Source organism: Lampetra planeri, chromosome 10, assembly GCF_965212315.1.
Source record: "Lampetra planeri chromosome 10, kcLamPlan1.2.h2, whole genome shotgun sequence".
Lineage (NCBI taxonomy): Eukaryota > Metazoa > Chordata > Hyperoartia > Petromyzontiformes > Petromyzontidae > Lampetra > Lampetra planeri.
Window position 1 is genome coordinate 9,172,726 of NC_136116.1, and position 18,592 is coordinate 9,191,317.

The window sequence follows — 18,592 nt, forward strand, 5'->3', positions numbered from 1 at the left end:
TGAGATGAATGACATACGTCGAAGAGACATCACTGCAGTGCTGTAAAGGAACACAAACATAACCCTAAAGTTTAAAACGTATCAAAATCGGACTGCACAACCAAAGACACGGCTCTGGCACGTACACAAATGATATATTTTTTAGGTTGCAACTTATCTGAACTTGCACAATACAGTGACATCAAGATGACATTTTCTGTACCTTTTGTGTGTTCTTGGCCAAGCCTATTCAAACACATGACAATTCACTGGCATCAAACCTTGCCTGCGTTCACCTGTAAGCCATTCAGTCATTCACAACTGGCGAGGGAGATTGCAAATGACGCAGACTCGTCAGCTCTGCGAAATTAGGACCCATGCCCCACCCCACGCTCGTTGTTATTTTATAATGTAACACGCGTCGAGTGGGATATGAAGACCAACCACCAGGCCCTCCTTAAGTCTGCTCAGGGGGAGTGGTAAATTAGATTTGCCTTGACATGTTGGGGTCAAGAGTTAAACGTTTTAAACATTGGTTCCTGGCTGCAATGCACTGGCAAGCACCCCACCAGCGTATAAAACTGCCTTATTTTAAGGGATGGAGCATAACCTACTCAGTCACGCCGCACTTCACTCAACGAATTCACCGAGGGCATACATTTACGTAAAAAAAAATCAAAATATAATCCAGATATAATTACCGTTAGCGTTTCATAAACACAAACTATGGCATTAAATAAACATGAATCCAGTGGTTGCAAACATATTAAAATTATCTAATTTGTTTAGTGCAGCTATGGAGACGAACACAGGATGTGGACCTATTATGTCAACCATTCACCTGGCCAGGATTACTTCAGCCTGAGAGGCAGGTGTGCAGCGCAAATGCTCCTCCGCTTTAGATAGCACACCATTGTATGTGTTCCCCACTCATGTGTGACCAGACAAGACACCTTGAGTCACCTCATTTAACGTGGGAGTTCGCCAGTGCCTGGATGCATTCGCCACCCAGCGAGGAAAAACCCCTCGGATGACTCACCATCGTCTAACAACTCCCTATTCCATAAAAGCTTTAACAAAATGTATCCAACCACCCATTGCTACGAAGAGCAACGCTATTGTAAATAAAATGGTGCAAAGGATTTTAAACGTTATATGTCAATGTGACATGTATCCATCACTACACAAAAAACCTTACAACCGACTTTAACCAGTTTAATGCATCCCATAACATTTTTTTGTATGCATTTATATTCTCATTTGCCCCAATATGTAGTGTTTTACGACAGTGCTGTCGTATGATGCTGTATAAACATGTATGTTTGCTGTGCTGGTTTTTCCTACTGTAAGCTTTTGCCTTAGTTACTGAAAGGCTACAGGTTGATAAAAATCAACATGTGGCTGAATTAAACAAGTCATGCTTTGTCATGGGACCTCCTTTGCCAGGACCAAAATATAATAAGTTTTCCCCTTTTTTCTGGCAAAAAACAGATGTTAAGATGTTAAAACACCAAACGGAAACCTTTTACAAGGAATCATATCTGCATTAACCACAACACTTGTGGTCAGAATGCAAACAAAAAACATACTGATAAAATATGCATTGTTTTTTTGTACTGATTGGTCCACACCAGAGACAGCTTTCTTTGGAGACTTTTGGTGTCCTCTGGTCTAGCCCTATTTGAGACCTATTCTCAAGTCAGGCTTTGCTGGTGCAAATATACACGTGTAATGTAAATTTTCCAAGAAGTCTACAAAGGCTTTACCTTGCACAACATGGTCCGTCACCACACATCCACCAAGACATAAAAATAAGCCTTCAAGCACTGAAAATTTACTAGACGCGAGCCCTTAAGTGGATGAATGTGATGCCTTCTCTGTCATGGGGCAAGGGGTGACAAATGGTTCCATGGCCATTTGAGCATCATATAAAAACTAGCCACCCGAAATGATCCTTTCCAAATAAAAACCACAGACCTTGCAAATGAAGACATACCACTTCACCTTTTTAGTCATTATACTGTCTGAACTGTTCATCACTGGTGTGATATACTTGTTTTAATTTAAAAATAAAACAAAGTGCATGCAAATGAGTAGCACCCTGTCAACCCAGGCAAAATGTTCACTGCATATATACGAGCCTGCACCGTCAGAGGCACGAACTTTCAATAATCGGCACTTGATTTCTGCTGTTGATCAGTGAACACGAATACCGTAGTGTTGTTACTGCCACTGTCACCTATAAATGTTGGGCAATGTGTGACGCAGTTACCTTTCACAAGTCTCTATTCTCTGCATTATCCACCTTGCCTAAATAACCTGTGGTAAATTAATACACGTGAAAATAAGGTTTGTTTAGCACAGTGTCTCTATTTAAGGCCTCGTCACAGAGACGTTCTTTCTCTGTGCGCCTGTGTTTTGTTCTCTCTCTATGTATCTCTGTTATATCTGTCTGCTTATATGTATGTCTATATGTTTCTGGTTAGATTTTTGTTTCTATTTCATTTATACCTGATGATGATTGCTTGTGTTGCAATCGAAACGTCGTATGCTATTATTAAATTTATTATTTTATCTTTATACGTGACTTTACCGAAAGAACCAAAGAGTAGTGCCTAACTTGTTGCACACAATAGCAAATACAAGTTATTTGTCTCAAAGATGATACATAAAGAATTTGCCACGCAGGTTAGTCCATTCGCATTATTTTATTTTAAAACATTACCAGTATCAGCGCGCACTACAATTTCAGGGTCTGCTGGACACTAATGGTATTCACACAACATTAATCAAACCAACACGATGTTTTCAAGTCCGCTCATCTGTAGCATCAGAAGCTGGAGGTACATTGTTGGTTTCATTTGTTGGGCAGCCAGACTGGTTGGCATATGGTGGTTCAGCGGCCTCAACATTCCCTTCGCCAGGCTGTTCCGTGGCCTTCGCGAATTGGATCCTCTTGATCTTGATCACCCGCGTGGGTGCTCCAGACCTTGGCGCCGTACCTTCCAACAAGTCTGCTCTACTCGTATGTGTTTTCAGCGGTTGCTGCCGTACTGACACGTCTTGGTTTCGCTGATCTGACGTGGAAGATGTAGGAGCTACAGTAATTCGAGGGGACATTGGCACAGCTGGTTTGTCAACCACAGGTGATTTTCGTTTCAGGGAAATTACATTCCCTTTGGTGACCGAGGAATTGCTGCCCAAAAGGTTTACGTTGCAGCCAGTGACTCGTATTTTTGTGGAGGTGGATGAGCCGGAAACTCTGATTGGTTTTCTTCCATCCTCTACTTTCACATTTATACACTTCCTGGTTGAAACAAATTGCAAAAGTGACACTCAGGAGGAAAAAAAATCCCATTAGACATTTAAACCAACACCGCCCAAAAGCCAGAAATGCTGGTGCAATTACACATATAAAATAAGTATAACATGTATGCACATATATTTGACAGATTATATTACTACATAGAAATATGACACTAATAAGCCTTTTGAAGCATGCATATGTGTTAACATAAGCCATTGTGCAATGCAGTACAAAACATTGTCAGAAAAAAATGTAAACACTCCTTCATATTTTTTAACACAGCACTGCAGAGTAAAAAAATACAAAAACAAGCATTGTTGCTGGCAAGTGGTGAACATACTGCCAGCCGTTGCCAAGGCACTGTGCATAATGGGCTCACCTCTTGGGAATGGGGGATGTCGTTTCATTGGGAGCTCTCAGGGTCCGACCCTCAAGGGTCCAACACTCCACCAACTCACGCTGCAGCCGCCAGTAGCTGATACCTAATGCATGGGACAGAGGAAGACGGTGACAACTTCGCGGTGATCTTCTGAGTTTATGCGGGAAAGCAACAAATGACGTCAAATCGGCAAATGAATGTCCATAACCGACCTCAGAGTCATAACAGTATGGGACACAAACTCTATTTGAAAGCTGGCCCCCAAAAATTTGCTCTTGAAATGTATTCACTCCCATCAAAGTATTGAACTGCTTCATGCTTCAAAAATGGTTACAACAATGGACAAATGAACCATATTTGTTATACTATACGATTAAGAAAAACATTTTAAAAAATCATTAGGTTGTATTTTTTTTCCACCAGATGTACAAAAGTGGAAATACTGGAAACTTGCCAACACTAAAATCTAATTAGGTTTTTAATTCAATTTGCTTGTTACAGCAGAATCATAATTTTCTTAGCCAAAGCAAAAAACCAAGTGAACAATAAATTACTTAAGAGGTCATCAGGTGAAATTAACAAAGTTATAGTGAGAACATTGCATATATATGTTGAGACATACCCCTTCCTTCCCAGGAGCCGAATGCATCCATCATGCTTTTCAACTCAACAGCCGTGTAATAGCTCCAGATGTATTGTAGATTGTTTCCGGACTCCCTGGTACACAAGGAACATTCATAGACATTTATTTAAGAAAATGTTGCATGTGCACGAGCACATTTATGTCGTGTACAAAACAGACAACTAGGAGTACATCTAGCTAACAAACACTGACATTCAAAACATTCGTTCCAGCAATTTAATCGTAGCACACCACCTTCTGCAGCAAGGCTAAAACAACGACTCAATGCAATGTGCAGGCAATATTGTTGTGGGCATTAATGTGATGACACACCAGTTGTGTTGAATGTAACAATACTTGTTTTGTGGTCGAGCTAAGCTTATCGTTTATCTTTTCACAAAAGTACACCGCGTTTGGCAGTGTCCTGACCGTTTGAAGATGGTCTTGCTTTTAAGCCTGCCTCCCAGCTGCTGCTCGATGGCCTGCACGCCGTCGGCCTTGTTCACGTACAGGCCGAGCACGCGGCTCTCGCAGCTGGCATCACACGTGTTGAGGTAGTGCAGCACCCACACCGTAGGCTCCGTGCACACCAACCCATTCTCTTCACAGAGCTCTGACAGCACCTGTCCAGAAAGAAAAACGAATCCTTACTTACGTACCCCTACCGCCCTTTTGTCAATCCACAGTTGGATAATGGCATCCCTTTTCTGTGCAGGTCGTGGGGGTTATTTGGGCACACCTCATCGTACTGGTCAGCAGAGGTGGGACAAAGTCATTGTTATGCAAGTCCAAGTCGAGTCGCAAGTCATCAAATTCATGACTCGAGTCTGACTCGAGTCCAAGTCACATGACTCGAGTCCACATCTCATAGGTGGGACAAAGTCATTGTTATGCAAGTCCAAGTCGAGTCGCAAGTCATCAAATTCATGACTCGAGTCTGACTCGAGTCCAAGTCACATGACTCGAGTCCACACCTCTGCTGGTCAGTGCAAATTGGCAAAGGTAGGAGCACAGAGGTAGAAGGGCAACAATACATTTTCTGTGCTGCCCTTGTTGTTCATCAAGCAGCCCCGCAGCAGCCTACAACCTGATTGTGCATCGTCCTATAATTGCTGAACAAAGAAAGCCCTGAAGACATATAATGTGTTATTACATTAATGCATGGTTGTTGTTTCCTAATGATAAAAGTTTGCACAGAATAGTTAGGAATTTTTTCAAAAGATGTATGAATGTTCGCAACATTTTGGAGTCCTGGGAGTGGTAAGTTCTACCTCGTTAATCATTTTCATGAGATTTAAGTCCATGGGACTATCATTTGTTCCCAAAAATAAAAAAATCAGTTAACCGGAAGCTCTTTTGGATCAACTGAAGAGGTTAACATGGCCACATACACTCAGTTCAGGACATGTCAGAAGGAAGGCTTCTGTGCTAAGGTCTTGAAGTTGGTTTACCGTTGGAATGGAGCACATTCAATATCATGGATAATCCGTCAATTAGAGTGATACGAGAACAACTTCAATGGTACCATACATCTTTTATATGGTGGGTGACTTAAACTTTTTGGATCCTCATAATCCTTGGAAAATAATCTGCCATCGTAAATATATTTGGTGATACTGCACAAATAACAAAAGACACATAGCACACTACAGGACAAATAGGGTAAATAAATGAGTGAATAACAGTTGTGGAGACCTCAGTTAACTGTATGGGGCTCTGATGAGAATAAAAAAAAATATGAAGAGTATTAAATCGGCATATGAATAGTACTTTACTATCAAATTGGATTTTGTCCTTAGATTTTGTATGCTATTCGTTTTCCAGTACTTCCCTTTTTGTTTGCACACAAGCAGCACATGTCCAATCATCTTAAGACTACGGTCATACCTGAGGAGTGTCCACCTTTCCCCTGGACCGGTAAGTATCTATTTCATGCTGCAGATGTCCAGACAAGGAGTATGGATACGGGATTCCAAAGTAGTCTGCCTCCCCCTGCAGGGCAAGTCGGGTTTTCTCATCAGTAGGAATCCTCAGCACTCCATGCAGGTAATCCAACAGGTACTTAAAGAGTTGTCCATCCCGTTCAATTACACAGGCACCTGTGTGAAACAAACGTTGCGTTATTCTTCGAGTGGTTTTACAAAGTTTAACATGAACCAAACTTTTGTCAATCCACTGCTGGATGAGGGCCTGCCCCATCCTGTAATGAGAATTCAGGATAAGAATATGTATTTATACTGGAGAAATCCAATGGGCTATAAAAAAAATATTATCACAGATACAAAGAGTATGGATTCCTGCAGTCACGAAAGCTTCAAATCAAGATTATCACAGATGTTCAGTAGGGGCAGGTAAGAACCTTAAAATAACAAACAATACAAAAACACAGTATGAGTGCAAAGTATAGGAAAGTTAAAATCACTTTTAAACAATATACAAATAAAACCATTTTTTTCTCATGCGAGGGGCTGGTAATAACGATGAATAGTGAGAAAGATGGCTTATTTCAACCTGTGCTGTCTTGTTTCAATGGGAAGCGACCACTGAACATTGCACCGAGCATGGAATCTTTGTATCGGCACAAAGATTGCCGTCGAGCAGTCATGGCCACTCCACCAACGTTGAGTCGCAAAATGTCCTCAACATGACAATCGTCTGCACCCAACCCGTTCATGATCTGCATCCATGAAGAGAAAACATAGGCTCACAATACCTCTCAAGTTTGCGATGTTGCATTTGCAAATGCTGCGCAATCACAATGCACAAAAATAACAACACATTTGTCAATAAAACTGCAGCCTTAAAGGAGAACGTATATAACTGGCAACGTTTTGGCCAATAACCCTTCTTCATAAGCACATGAACAGTTAATACATGGGCAATACGTTATGTCCAGTGGTTGGTGTGAGAATTCCTGGGATACTTGTTAAACGTTGTAATCAAAGAAAGTCCTATTTGATGAAAACGCTTGTAAAAAGGTGCTTACTTACAAAGTTCCATGTATTTCCAACTTATCCAAACAAAAAAAGCAGGCCAAAACGTAACTTTCATTAAATTAATATTAAATGAGATGGAACAAGCTACACACGATGAATTACATGTTGAAGCTGTAATCTGGAAAAAACTGCCCAAAACAACACGCACCATTGCCTTTCCATTAGCAAGCAAGGAGAAACAACAGCTCGGTGCCTATTATTTCGCACCACAAGAAATGTCAACTCGCTTATTCAAAGCGAAAGTGCTTGTTTTATTAGATTCTAACCGTGTTGCACGCCTGTGAAACCGGCAGCTCTTTTTCTTCTTAAGGGGGCCACGTACTATAATGCCCTCCACACGTGCCACCGTGAATCACGCGTCTTCTCACAGGGGCAGCTGGCCACCCCCTCACCCATCATCTTTGCGTTCGTTGATTTATTTGAATCTCTGGCCGGGGGATGTTGGTTGTTTCGTCGTCTTCCTGGAGGCCCCACCTGTTTTAAAGGCCGTGTGTTTTGCATGTTACCGCCGTCGTCTCGGCGTAAATTGAAAGTCATTAATTCTAGATTTGAAGCTTTTGTGACTGCAAGGATTCATACTCTTCGGTTTTTTCGGTAAAGTCACGTAGGTAAAATAAAAATAAATGAAAAGAAAAAGTTTCATTTATTATTTTATTATTTTCATTTATTGTTATTTTATTATTATTTTTACCTACGTGACTTTACCGAAAAAACCTACGAGTATGGAAGTCATTGATGTGATCAGTGGAGCGAAATGCCGCACACAAATCCCCGTCTTTCAGGGCCAGAAACCCATCGGAAGAGGGTCGTTTTGAGATTACAACCTACTGTATTGAACCACTATTATACTCTTTGGTTCTCTCTGTAGAGTTACGTGGGTATAAAATCAAATAAAGCACGACGTTTCAATCGCAACACAAGCAAGCGGTCGTCCTCAGGCGGAAAAAATAGAATCCAGCAGCTGAAGATCCAGCAGTTTATATTATATTTTTTTCGCCTGAGGATGACCGCTTGTGTTGCGATTGAAACGTCGTGATTTATTTGATGGTATACCTACTTAACTTTATTGAAAGACTCCCTAAAGTAAAAACCACCAGTCTGCGTTCCTTCAACGAAAGAGGAATTTGCAAAACTACACGAACTCTCTCCTGGAAGCAGTCGCGCTCTCTCGTCGTGGTTATGAGACCTGAACAAATTCCCATCCGCAATAGAATTAGAATTCGTCACACATGGAGCTTTTGTTTTTAAAAAGACATCCACTGCGTCCGAAACGCACTAATTTGGCACTGTTTCGAGGTATACACAAGCACGTAGTCGGAATGTTATTGTAAATAAACGTCAAACACGACGTAAGCGCTGTTAAAGAGAACACAAAGCGTGATTTGTGAATAGTAAATTTGTTTTAAAACATGTAAAAGCAGAGGCCGGATCCCACACTGTTAAAGAAGCCACTCGAAACTCACGAAATGTTCCACCCCCCTCAACAACCACCAGGCTGCATAAACAATTAAAAACAAGTGAACGTGTGCATTAGTCGATACAAAAGCTTCGAATGAACGTCTTCCTTAGTTTATTGTCTTTTTAAAAAACCGTGTAAGTTGCTAGAATACGAAGTAACTATCGAGTTATGTTATACGCAAGCATGTAGTTGGAAACAAGCTCGCACACATCGAGGACCATAGCGGCCATCTCCCGACAACAACCCACGACACGACGGCTCCCAGCAGCAATTACCGAACAAATTTATACTTTACGGTCACAAACACTTGGCCGAGCAATGTCGATGTACAACTGTAAACAAATCAACCGTCCCAACACCACGGACAACCTAATACATGCCGTAATTATACGATGGGGGCGTGGGCGAAAGGGCCGAGCGGGCGACGTCGCTTCACGCTCCCGGGGTCTTGCGTCGCGAAGCCCGCGAGAGATTTAGGAAAATCAGGGGGGTTGAGCCGCGGCCTACACGGTGTCGATCTCGGGTGAATTTTAAACTGGCGACCCCCCCTTTAACGTAGAGAGCAATGTTAAAGTTATATTATCGGCGATAGCTTAACCTCAATACTCACACGTGTCTTCGAAAGGCGACGAAAATGTAACGATCGATTACAAATCGGCACCTCTTACCCTCAACGGGTTGGCAACTCACCACGGTCAGGCCACGTGTGGCGCTGTTGAGCAATAATTGCTCTTCGTTATGTTTAAAACTTTAGAATTTGCACGGCATTTTAACACTGGGGCAGAGATTAAAACACCATTGGAATCTCATTTGCCAGTAGCAAAATATGATAATTGTTTTTTTACCCTTTTATCTGGCAACAAAACTGACACCTTTTTTTACAAGGAGTCATGTTTGCATAGACCACAATACCTGCAGTCGGAATGCAAACAAAAAACACAACTCTGATAACACTGGTCACACTTTTCTGACATAAGGTATTTCAACGATTTCAAGGTAATTTTGGGGTGCTAATTCCAAATCTGGCATCAGTTTTTGTCTATCACATCAGGTTTTTGAGATATCAAATATTGCATTTTCAATAAAAACTGCAGAAGAAAAATATTAAATAAATGTGGATATCTACATAAACTGATATTACAAACACACTATCCTTAAAATACAGCACCATATTTTAACACTAAAGCAGTCACTGACTCGCAACAACTTGCAATCATAAGTGAGTTAATTTCGGGTAAAATCAATGAAAATGGGGTATGCCGATAGCATAAAAATGAGATGTGATAGAGCAAATCTGAGATTGGATTTGGAACCAGCTCCCTGAAATTAAGCTAAAACAGCTGCAAAAGTCCAGGCCAGAAATTTTTTTTTATTTGTTGACCCGTGTAATGTATGCACTGTCCTTGAAATTGTTTGGTCCACACCCGAGACAGCTTTCTTTAGAGCCTCGTCTCACATGGTGTTGGACCAGATGACGCCAAAAGGCGAATAAACATGTGTGAACCCAATTATGCAAATGTATCATCTTTTACTTAGAGTTTGACACAACATTCTAACTTGAACTGAAAAAAACATTTTATTATAAATTGCATTACAGATTTCAACAGTAGTTTTTGTGCAATACAGCATTAAGAAGTAATATTTTACAATTTGTAAACTTTTCAAAAACGTAACAGTCTGCAAATTTCCAACACTGAAAGCAACAAAATATTTTTCCAAGGTTGGGAATCTGGAATGTAATATAATCATTACAAATACACACTCTGCAACTCGCTGACTCGCTTGAGAGAGCAAATGTTGTCAGGCAAATGGCAGTAAGCTAAAATACAACCATGTGTAAGTCTTTAAGGGGTGTATTTCATGGCAAATGCCCATAAACACCATGGACGAACAAACTCTCGACTTTGAATGCTACGCTTGATAAATCACGATCTCAATTGGGGTACAATCTGTTTTACATTTTGAAAGAAGCAGTGTGAGAGAGCCATGTTTGCAGTGACTCTTTGGTTGGGATCGTACTGCAACATCAGCTGTAAAAAAAAGACACAGGACATGCGTTGCATTTAATTAAAGCAATCCAATTATAAGCCTAGCAGAAATTACATCTTATATGCACATGCAATAACTGAATCTTGTTACAATATACTTCAAAAGGACAATCACTGTATTAATGACTATTAATCATGTTTCGATTTTTACATTGAAGAAACAAATTAACATGTAAATAATTAAAGACAGAGTGAGGTTTTCAATTCAATTTCAAAGTTAGGTTTTCCTAGTCACTTGTAATCCAAGTGCAGTTTTCCATGTTAGGTGGTTGTGTTGAGCATTCCATCTCTTAACATGTAGCATAACCCAGAGCACAACACTTGGTTTTAGATACAATTTTCTCTAACATTTCACGTGAAATTAAATGAAAAAATGCCTTTGTTCATGACCCTTAAGAGGTATTTGAGTGGCATTTACTCACAGCAAGCAAGCCCCTTCCTTCAAAGTTAAGGGTGGGCACCACCTTGGTAAGCTCCTGATTAGCCCAGCGTGGGAAGGTCGACTTGTAGTCTGGCAGTTGTGAGACACCCGGCCATACACCCTCATCTGGTGTACCCAGCGTCCGAAATATTCGGAACAATTGATCAATTTCTGAGTCTCCGGGGAACAGTGCCCTCCTTGTCAGCTTCAATAAAAAAAAATAAAAAAGCATGTCACAATATTTCTGCATTGGCCTGCATTTAATGGCATTCTAAACCATAGGTGATCGGGGTTAAGCAATGCACTTTATTGACCATTTAAATTCGCATCAGCAACAACATGCACATTTTCTCATGTTATACAGCTATAACAGTTTAATTTGAGGCTACTGCAAAGTTACTGTGGTGTGAGCTAAATAAGTGACACGTATTTTTTTATGTTATGAGTTTTGAAACATACCATTTCAGCAAAGATGCAGCCAATGCTCCAGACATCCACAGATGTGGAATAGTGCTTGCAACCTAGCAGGATCTCTGGTGCACGATACCAAAGGGTCACCACCTATTGACAAAGTGTGAGAGCTGTACAATGTCGCAATGGAACACAAGACACTAATCTTCAAGGTGTATAATCATCAACCAAGTGTATGGGCCCCGCTTACCTCATGCGTATACGTGCGCTGTGGGACACCAAAAGCCCTTGCAAGCCCAAAGTCTGCCAGCTTGATCGCACCTTCGGCATTAATAAGCAGGTTCTGTGGCTTGAGATCACGGTGTAGGATACGATGGGAATGGCAAAAAGCAATTCCTTGTAGCAGCTGATACAGGTAGCTCTGATAAACATCAAATAAAAGTCAAAAAAGAATGTGCCATATTGGAAAATAGTACTTTAGAAACTTGTTCCTACATTTGTGTGCATAAATTGTACACATTGCACAAAAATAACAGTAGGATCTTACTTTCACCAGCGGCAATGGGATTCCTGATGGCGTAGCATTATCCATAAACTTTTTGAGATCCTGATCCAACAACTCAAAGACCAAGTAAAGTTTCTTCTCGCTGTGTATTATGGTCAGAAGCCTAACCAAGCAGAAAACGAGATTCACGATGCTCAAACAATAAAGTAAAAAACGAGTATTTTGTTTAAAACGTAAGCACATGAATTTGAACAGTTTTTCACACCTGACAATGTTTGGGTGGTTGAGTTCCCTCAAAAGTGATATCTCTCTGATGGCTGTACTTGGAACGCCTTCAGTCTCCCTGTACACAAAAACAATAAGGAACAGTAAAATGTATACAATCATGTTAAATCACAACCACTGTGCATTCCGTAATATGACTGCCACTTAGAAAATCAGTGCCACTGAATCAATTAATTCTGGAAATTAAGGCCAAAGGTCACATGCAGTACAACATTATTTTGGCTTCATACTTATAATATGCTTGTTAAGAGCACAAACAGCCCCTGCGCCCAGTGACAGTGAGCTTCAAGCAAAGGTACCTTACACCCTTAATACGAACACAAGCGAGATGTCTGGAAATATGAACTCATGCCAATTTGTTTGGGCAGACCAGTCTATATTTTAAAAGTCTGACTATGGTAAGGAGATCGTAGTATCGAGTGCAAATCTCTTTGCTTTAGTCAAAACGTCTCACAGAAATATCAGTCTGCCTCCACTCATTGTCATGGCACTTCAGGCTTTCTACAACTGGAATACACAAACAGAAACTTTATGTATAAGCGGGTGCGAGCGCACTTATACAAGTCTCTCTTACCAGGCCTGCTTTATAAAGTACGACACATAGATGATCAATGCAACACATTCCATGTTTAACACATAGTAGATGCCGCATGGGGCAAGCAGTGATTTCACCTGGTCAGACCGCAAGTCTCAACAGACGTGTTTTTGTTGTGCTCTTGCACCCCGAAACAATTTAATTAAAATTCGCATTGTAAGCCGAAATTACTACAACGTTGCCATTGATCTTCACGGGGAATTAAATGGCACAGTGAATTATAGCCATTGCAACTGACCTCACATCTGCACATGGGCAGCATGCCCCTAATAGCCACACACACAGGAGTCTAGCCCACAACACATTCAACACAATACGACTGGCGACACGGCTAACCCCACAAATCGTATTCCAACTCCAGTTTCTTCATCACCATCCCCAGCCATGATCAGTCCACTGCTGGACAAAAGCCTCCTCTATCTCTACGTTGTTTCGGTCATGGGGGGGGGGGGGGGGGTTGTGTCGACCGCACACGCTAGCCAGCAAGAGTAGAACGCGAGAGCCCTATCCGACTCGGAGCCCACGAGTTCCAGGTGTAACTTCCACTGGTTTCAGTCGTGGCCAGGAATCCAACTCCAGGCGGACAATTTAACAGCGCAGTGCGCTAAACCACTCCACCATCTATCGCTAAATCCGGCAGTACAACCAGTGTGTGTGGGGGGGAGGGTGTTAAAGCCTCCCTCGCGCCTGAGAGAAGACAAAGGGGCTGAAAAAGCAAGCCGAAGCGCGGCCTTCAATCCCAAATGCTGCTGCTGGTGGCACATGGGGGTGTGCGTGGGATCGAGAGAGGCCGCGTTACGTGTCGAGTCGAATCTTCTTGAGGGCCACCGCTTCGCCCGTGAGCTTGTTGCGCGCCTTGTACACCACGCCGTACGTGCCCTCTCCGATCTTTTCCACCTTCTGAAAGTTGTCCATGGCCGCCCGGCGAGCCTAACCACCCTTAACCACCCCTAACCACCCCCCCCCCCCCTGTCGCTCCTCCTCGAATAACTTTGTCGATTCTGAAACAACGGCACCGATAACGATGGTGGTAGTAACAACAACAACGACGACAGCGGCAGAAAAAGATGTTCGCAGCAACGCCGGGAGAATGGTGGCGAGTCGTTCCGAGGTTGCAAGCGGCGCTAAAGTTGAACTGAGTTGTTGTCTACGCCCACTTTCCCGCGAAATCAACAGCTGGGTCCTTGTGCCTGGGCGGTGACGTCACCTGGACTAGGCTCCTCCCATTGGAGAAAAGTTAAAGGGGGCACGGTTAGGGGGCGGTCCCCGAGCTCATGAATATTAATTAGGAAACTGATGTTGAGTAAAAATTCTACGGATTCGTCAATAACGCCGCATTATCTGTGAAGCCCTTATCAGTGGCTATCTTATTAAAGACCAATTCAGACCTTCTTGATCACCCCGTGCCGTCATATAACTTAAATGTTCATGCTACAAGTTCAAGTTCATTTATTAGGTATAGCCCTGTGAGCCATTCGGCTCTTGAATCGGGTGGAACCGCAACAAACAAAAACATGAACAAAAAAACATCTTAAAGTGAATATGTGACTAAGTGCAAACAGAAAATCCAAGAAAAGACAGCAAAATATTGCAGAAAAACACCGTACACCAACGCTGTGTGCAAAAATCCCATCAAAAAAGTCCCATCACAAGGGAGAAACACAAATTTACAAAGCATTTTTTTTTTGGCCGTATCGATACGGCTGTACGCCGTATGGACCTGAAAAACTCAATACCCCTGTACAAGAATACGGCTGCACCGTATGGGTTGGCCGGAGTGACACTGCGATGTTCTATGAAAGGCCATTTACCTGAACGTCGCCTTTTATATACACAAAAACAATATATCCCTTCGAAGGCCCACGAGGTTTTATCGGCGAATGCGTTGAGTTTATTTTGTGATTTGTGCTCGTGGAACGACTGAGGGGCCGTCCATAAATGACGTCACGCGATTTTGGCCGATTTTTGACCCCCCCCCCTCCTCCCCCCCTCGTCACACGGCGTCACAAAAAGTCAGACCCCCCCTCAAATATGACGTCACAAAGCTATGCTCTCCCCCTCCCCCCCCAAAACCATATTTTCATTTTGAAAATTAAACATGCTTCAAATCACTTTAAACTATTGTCATTGTAGTGCGTATTTAATGTGGCGCTGCACTGATGTTGTAGGAGAAAACATTTAATAAAAAGGAGGCGTTGGAAAGCTTAAATTTTGCATAAAATTAACTTGAAAATATTAAACGTCTAACTAAAACTGCAGATGTTCAGAATATTATATTGAAATTATAACTATAAAAAAATACTTGAAACTTTGTAGTAGAACGAAGCAAAATGGAGAGTACAATTATAACAATCATATACTCATTCCACATAATGAAAAGCCCTGGTAGAATCATTAGAATCAAAATGTTTAATAACAATCATTCAAAAAATTTACAAATGTATGCTTCTCCATTCTCTCATGGAGAAGCAAAATACTCCTTCATGGAATAAATTAAAGGTGACCTGAGTAAATTTAAAAAATAAAATAGTTAATAATGAAAATTAATCAAAATTTGTGTTGTTATAACAATTCTATATTTATTTAAAGTTGCGCATTTTGACGTGACATCACATTTCTCAACCCCCCCTCCCCTCCTCGTCACACATCGTCACAAATGTCTGACCTCCCTCCCCCCTAGGTGCGTGACGTTATTTATGGACGGCCCCTGACGACGATGTGACAAGACCTGAGACCTTCGTGCTTTGCCCTCAGCTTGTCACTTCAGTGGTGCCACGACAGCGGAGCAACTCCGCACTAAACACACACCCGCACGCAGCGCACCCACGTAGTGTCCTGGCGGGGGGTTGCCTGGCACATCGGGTTTTAATCCGAAGGGCCCCTAAAGGGAGAGTGCCACGGTTTCCCGGTGCCAGGAGATTGGCCGACCCTCACAGGACAGGTCACATTGCGGTGCCCCTAAATTGGCTTCAAATTGTATGGGCGCAGAAGGAAAAGGTTCACTGGGCCAACCGCAATAAGTTATTCACGACATTGGGAGAGGCGGAGGGTTGAATATTAGGCAAGAAGGGCAGACCAGTAGGTTAGAATTAATGAGCACGGGAGAACAATGGGTGAGCGGAGTAGCAGAACACTCCGTGGCACTCCATGTAGACGGCGCAGGTAAGCGCGCGATTGGCTGCGCAGTACAACATCACCCTGGGCCTTTGAAGTTAAGGGAATACAAAGAGTAGCCGGGGACGATTTTGAGCAGTTGTCTTCAACCTCCGGGCCATCAAGACCCACTCCCTGCCGTCCTGCCTCCTCGAGCCGCTCGCAGCATCCGTGTGATGCCAGCGAGTGCCGCTACGAGGCAGCGATAGGTAAAGTTTTCTCTCGTCTTTCTCGCTCCGACTCTCACAGCGTCCTTGTGACTCCATGCGTCCAGCTTCGAGGTACGCGGTCGGACGCCTGAGTGGCTGGGTACGTAGCAGAGTCAGGCTGAGCTCTTCTCGCGAAATATTCCCCCTCCAGGTAGTGTGTATTTGCGCCATTAAAAAACTTTAGTTCAGAGTATCGGCGCAGTGTGATTTCTGTGTGTGTGTGTGGGTAGAACATCGGCGTGGTGTCCACGATTTGTGTGTGGTGCGACTGCGCAGGGAGGGACGGTGTGCGCGAGAGAGTGAGCGCAGGGCTGTAGCGTCGGTGTGGTGTTGGTAAATTGAGGGTGCGTGTGAGGCGCACGCGTGTATTAAAACATAAGCGCTCGCGCGTGTTCACGCAACAGCAATAGCAATTGACGGCGAGGCGCGCGCGCAAATTCGCGCAGCTCTTTAGCGCTAGCCTTTGTGTGCAAGCGGATTACAGCTAAACCACCCAGAGCTGCGCGTGTATATTTATATCGCCGTTTTCTTTAGCGCTACCCTTTGTGTAAAACGAGCGCCTGCAGGGGCGCGCGCGTGCACGTAGCCGCCTTCGTATTAGTGGTGGTGTACGTGGGCGTGTGCGAGATAACCCCTGGCGGTGGTGAGCCAGCCACTTAGCTATGTCCCTCAGAGAGGGCGCTGGCGCAGGGGGACCGATCACTCGATTGGCGGGGGCCCCGCGAGAGGCGGCCGACGAAGAGGAGGGGGGAGTGGAGGGGGTGGACGTCGCGCCCTGCCCGCTGACGGAGCGGGGAGGCGGGCGTCGGCCCCCACACTTCCTCCGAACGTCCCCCACTCCTCGTGCTCTCTCTCCCCTTTTATATTCCTCGAGCCCCCCTTCTGGAACCTTCTTGTCCTCGTTTTTTTCCCTTTAGCCAATCCCTGCCCTTCCCCTCTAATGGATCCTCTCTGTATTCCTATTAATCCCTTTAAACGTCTGCCTCCCGACCAATCACCGTAGAGGCCTCTTTCTAACAATCGGAGACCTTTGTTTATTTTCAGATCGCCGTTAGGCTGTCTATTGGCTTTGGGGTAATTTTTCGGTCATTACACTTGTGCACCGCTGCCAACGCACGACTGACAAAATATGAAGTGCGTCAAAGAAACCTCCCATCGAGGGAGGAATTCGAGCCCGGCTATATCGATTATCGGTTCAGTTACTCAACTCATCGGATAACAAGAAAATATTTTGGGGGGAAAAAATATCATGTTCAGCCACGTGTGCCACTGGACGGGAGGTTATGGGTTGGGCTTACCTACAACATAATCACTATCAGCCGCGTCACTTTGTGCATGGCTCGTATGGGGTTTCCAGATTTCTGGAGGCCAGATGAGGGGGGTGTTATATTTTAAGGGTCACCGCATCGGCCAAAAAAATAGTAATCACAATTAGTCGGTGAGTCGACTTCGTTGACTATTTATCCCAACTACGTTTAACTTAAGCCTATGTACACATACCTCAAAACAAACACGTGCACACACATGTACATGGACACGGGTACCGGTACATGTGAAAATATCTTACCGTTTAGAGCACCGCAAAGGTTGGGCAATTCTTGGCACGGGCTTACCACTTTGCTGCGGCCTTCCAATGTATCTTGTAGTTCACCAGCGATTGTAACATTCACTTTGCATGAACGACGCTATTTAAAACTAAACAGTATTATTCACATATACTGCACGTTTGTGTACGCATGTTTATGCACACACATGTACATAGACATCTGAGACGACAGTATTCGGACATAAAATACGGCAGTAGCTGAGTGACTACTGTGTAGTTGTGCGTCCCGACCGAATTCTAAGGCTCTGAAGAATATTCTGACACCCATTAACGCCTCAACGAAAATCGCGAACAGGCGGCAGCTGGTGGCAAATACTTTTGGCTGGTGACCATCTGGGGCCTCTTCTTGCTGTCCATTCAAATTCATAGTAGTGGCCGGCAAAATGTGACGCCATTTGGTGACTCTGAAAGCCCGACCAAAAATGTGGCTTGGGGTGATGACTTTATATTAGGTATCACTGCTGTGGCCTAAATATTTTAATCTGTTCATTTTGTATTCACTCGTGAATATTTTTCTGCATACTTACGTTACAAATACACGCATCGAATTTATGGCGTGCAAAATAGGATTGTTTTCAACTGTGTGCAAATGTTGCATTAACATGTTTATGCTTATA

General features: G+C 43.2%; 2 protein-coding genes across 7 annotated transcripts; both read right to left on the minus strand.

Annotated features, from left to right (window-relative positions):
- Positions 1-2,672: 2,672 nt before the first annotated feature.
- Positions 2,673-9,489, minus strand: KCTD18 (potassium channel tetramerization domain containing 18). Of its 6 annotated transcripts, none has more exons than XM_078598207.1 (8): positions 9,353-9,453; positions 7,550-7,757; positions 6,799-6,964; positions 6,175-6,386; positions 4,717-4,910; positions 4,288-4,382; positions 3,666-3,768; positions 2,673-3,286 (listed from the first exon to the last, which is right to left on the minus strand). In XM_078598207.1, exons 3-8 carry the CDS (start codon positions 6,959-6,961, stop codon positions 2,788-2,790), a joined length of 1,266 nt encoding a protein of 421 aa, XP_078454333.1. In that variant the 5' UTR covers positions 6,962-6,964; positions 7,550-7,757; positions 9,353-9,453; the 3' UTR covers positions 2,673-2,787. The 6 variants fall into 6 exon arrangements, with proteins under 6 accessions (XP_078454333.1, XP_078454334.1, XP_078454335.1 ...); XM_078598208.1 differs by having other exon boundaries at positions 7,606-7,757; positions 9,353-9,449; XM_078598209.1 differs by lacking the exon at positions 7,550-7,757 and having other exon boundaries at positions 9,411-9,489.
- An 810-nt stretch (positions 9,490-10,299) lies between these two features.
- On the minus strand, positions 10,300-14,156 carry LOC144720979 (cyclin-dependent kinase 2-like). The gene is made up of 7 exons (XM_078598211.1): positions 13,807-14,156; positions 12,393-12,470; positions 12,170-12,290; positions 11,873-12,043; positions 11,671-11,772; positions 11,213-11,416; positions 10,300-10,772 (listed from the first exon to the last, which is right to left on the minus strand). The coding sequence occupies exons 1-7, from the start codon at positions 13,920-13,922 to the stop codon at positions 10,668-10,670; spliced, it is 897 nt and encodes a 298-aa protein (XP_078454337.1). The 5' UTR covers positions 13,923-14,156; the 3' UTR covers positions 10,300-10,667.
- Between the last annotated feature and the right edge of the window lie 4,436 nt (positions 14,157-18,592).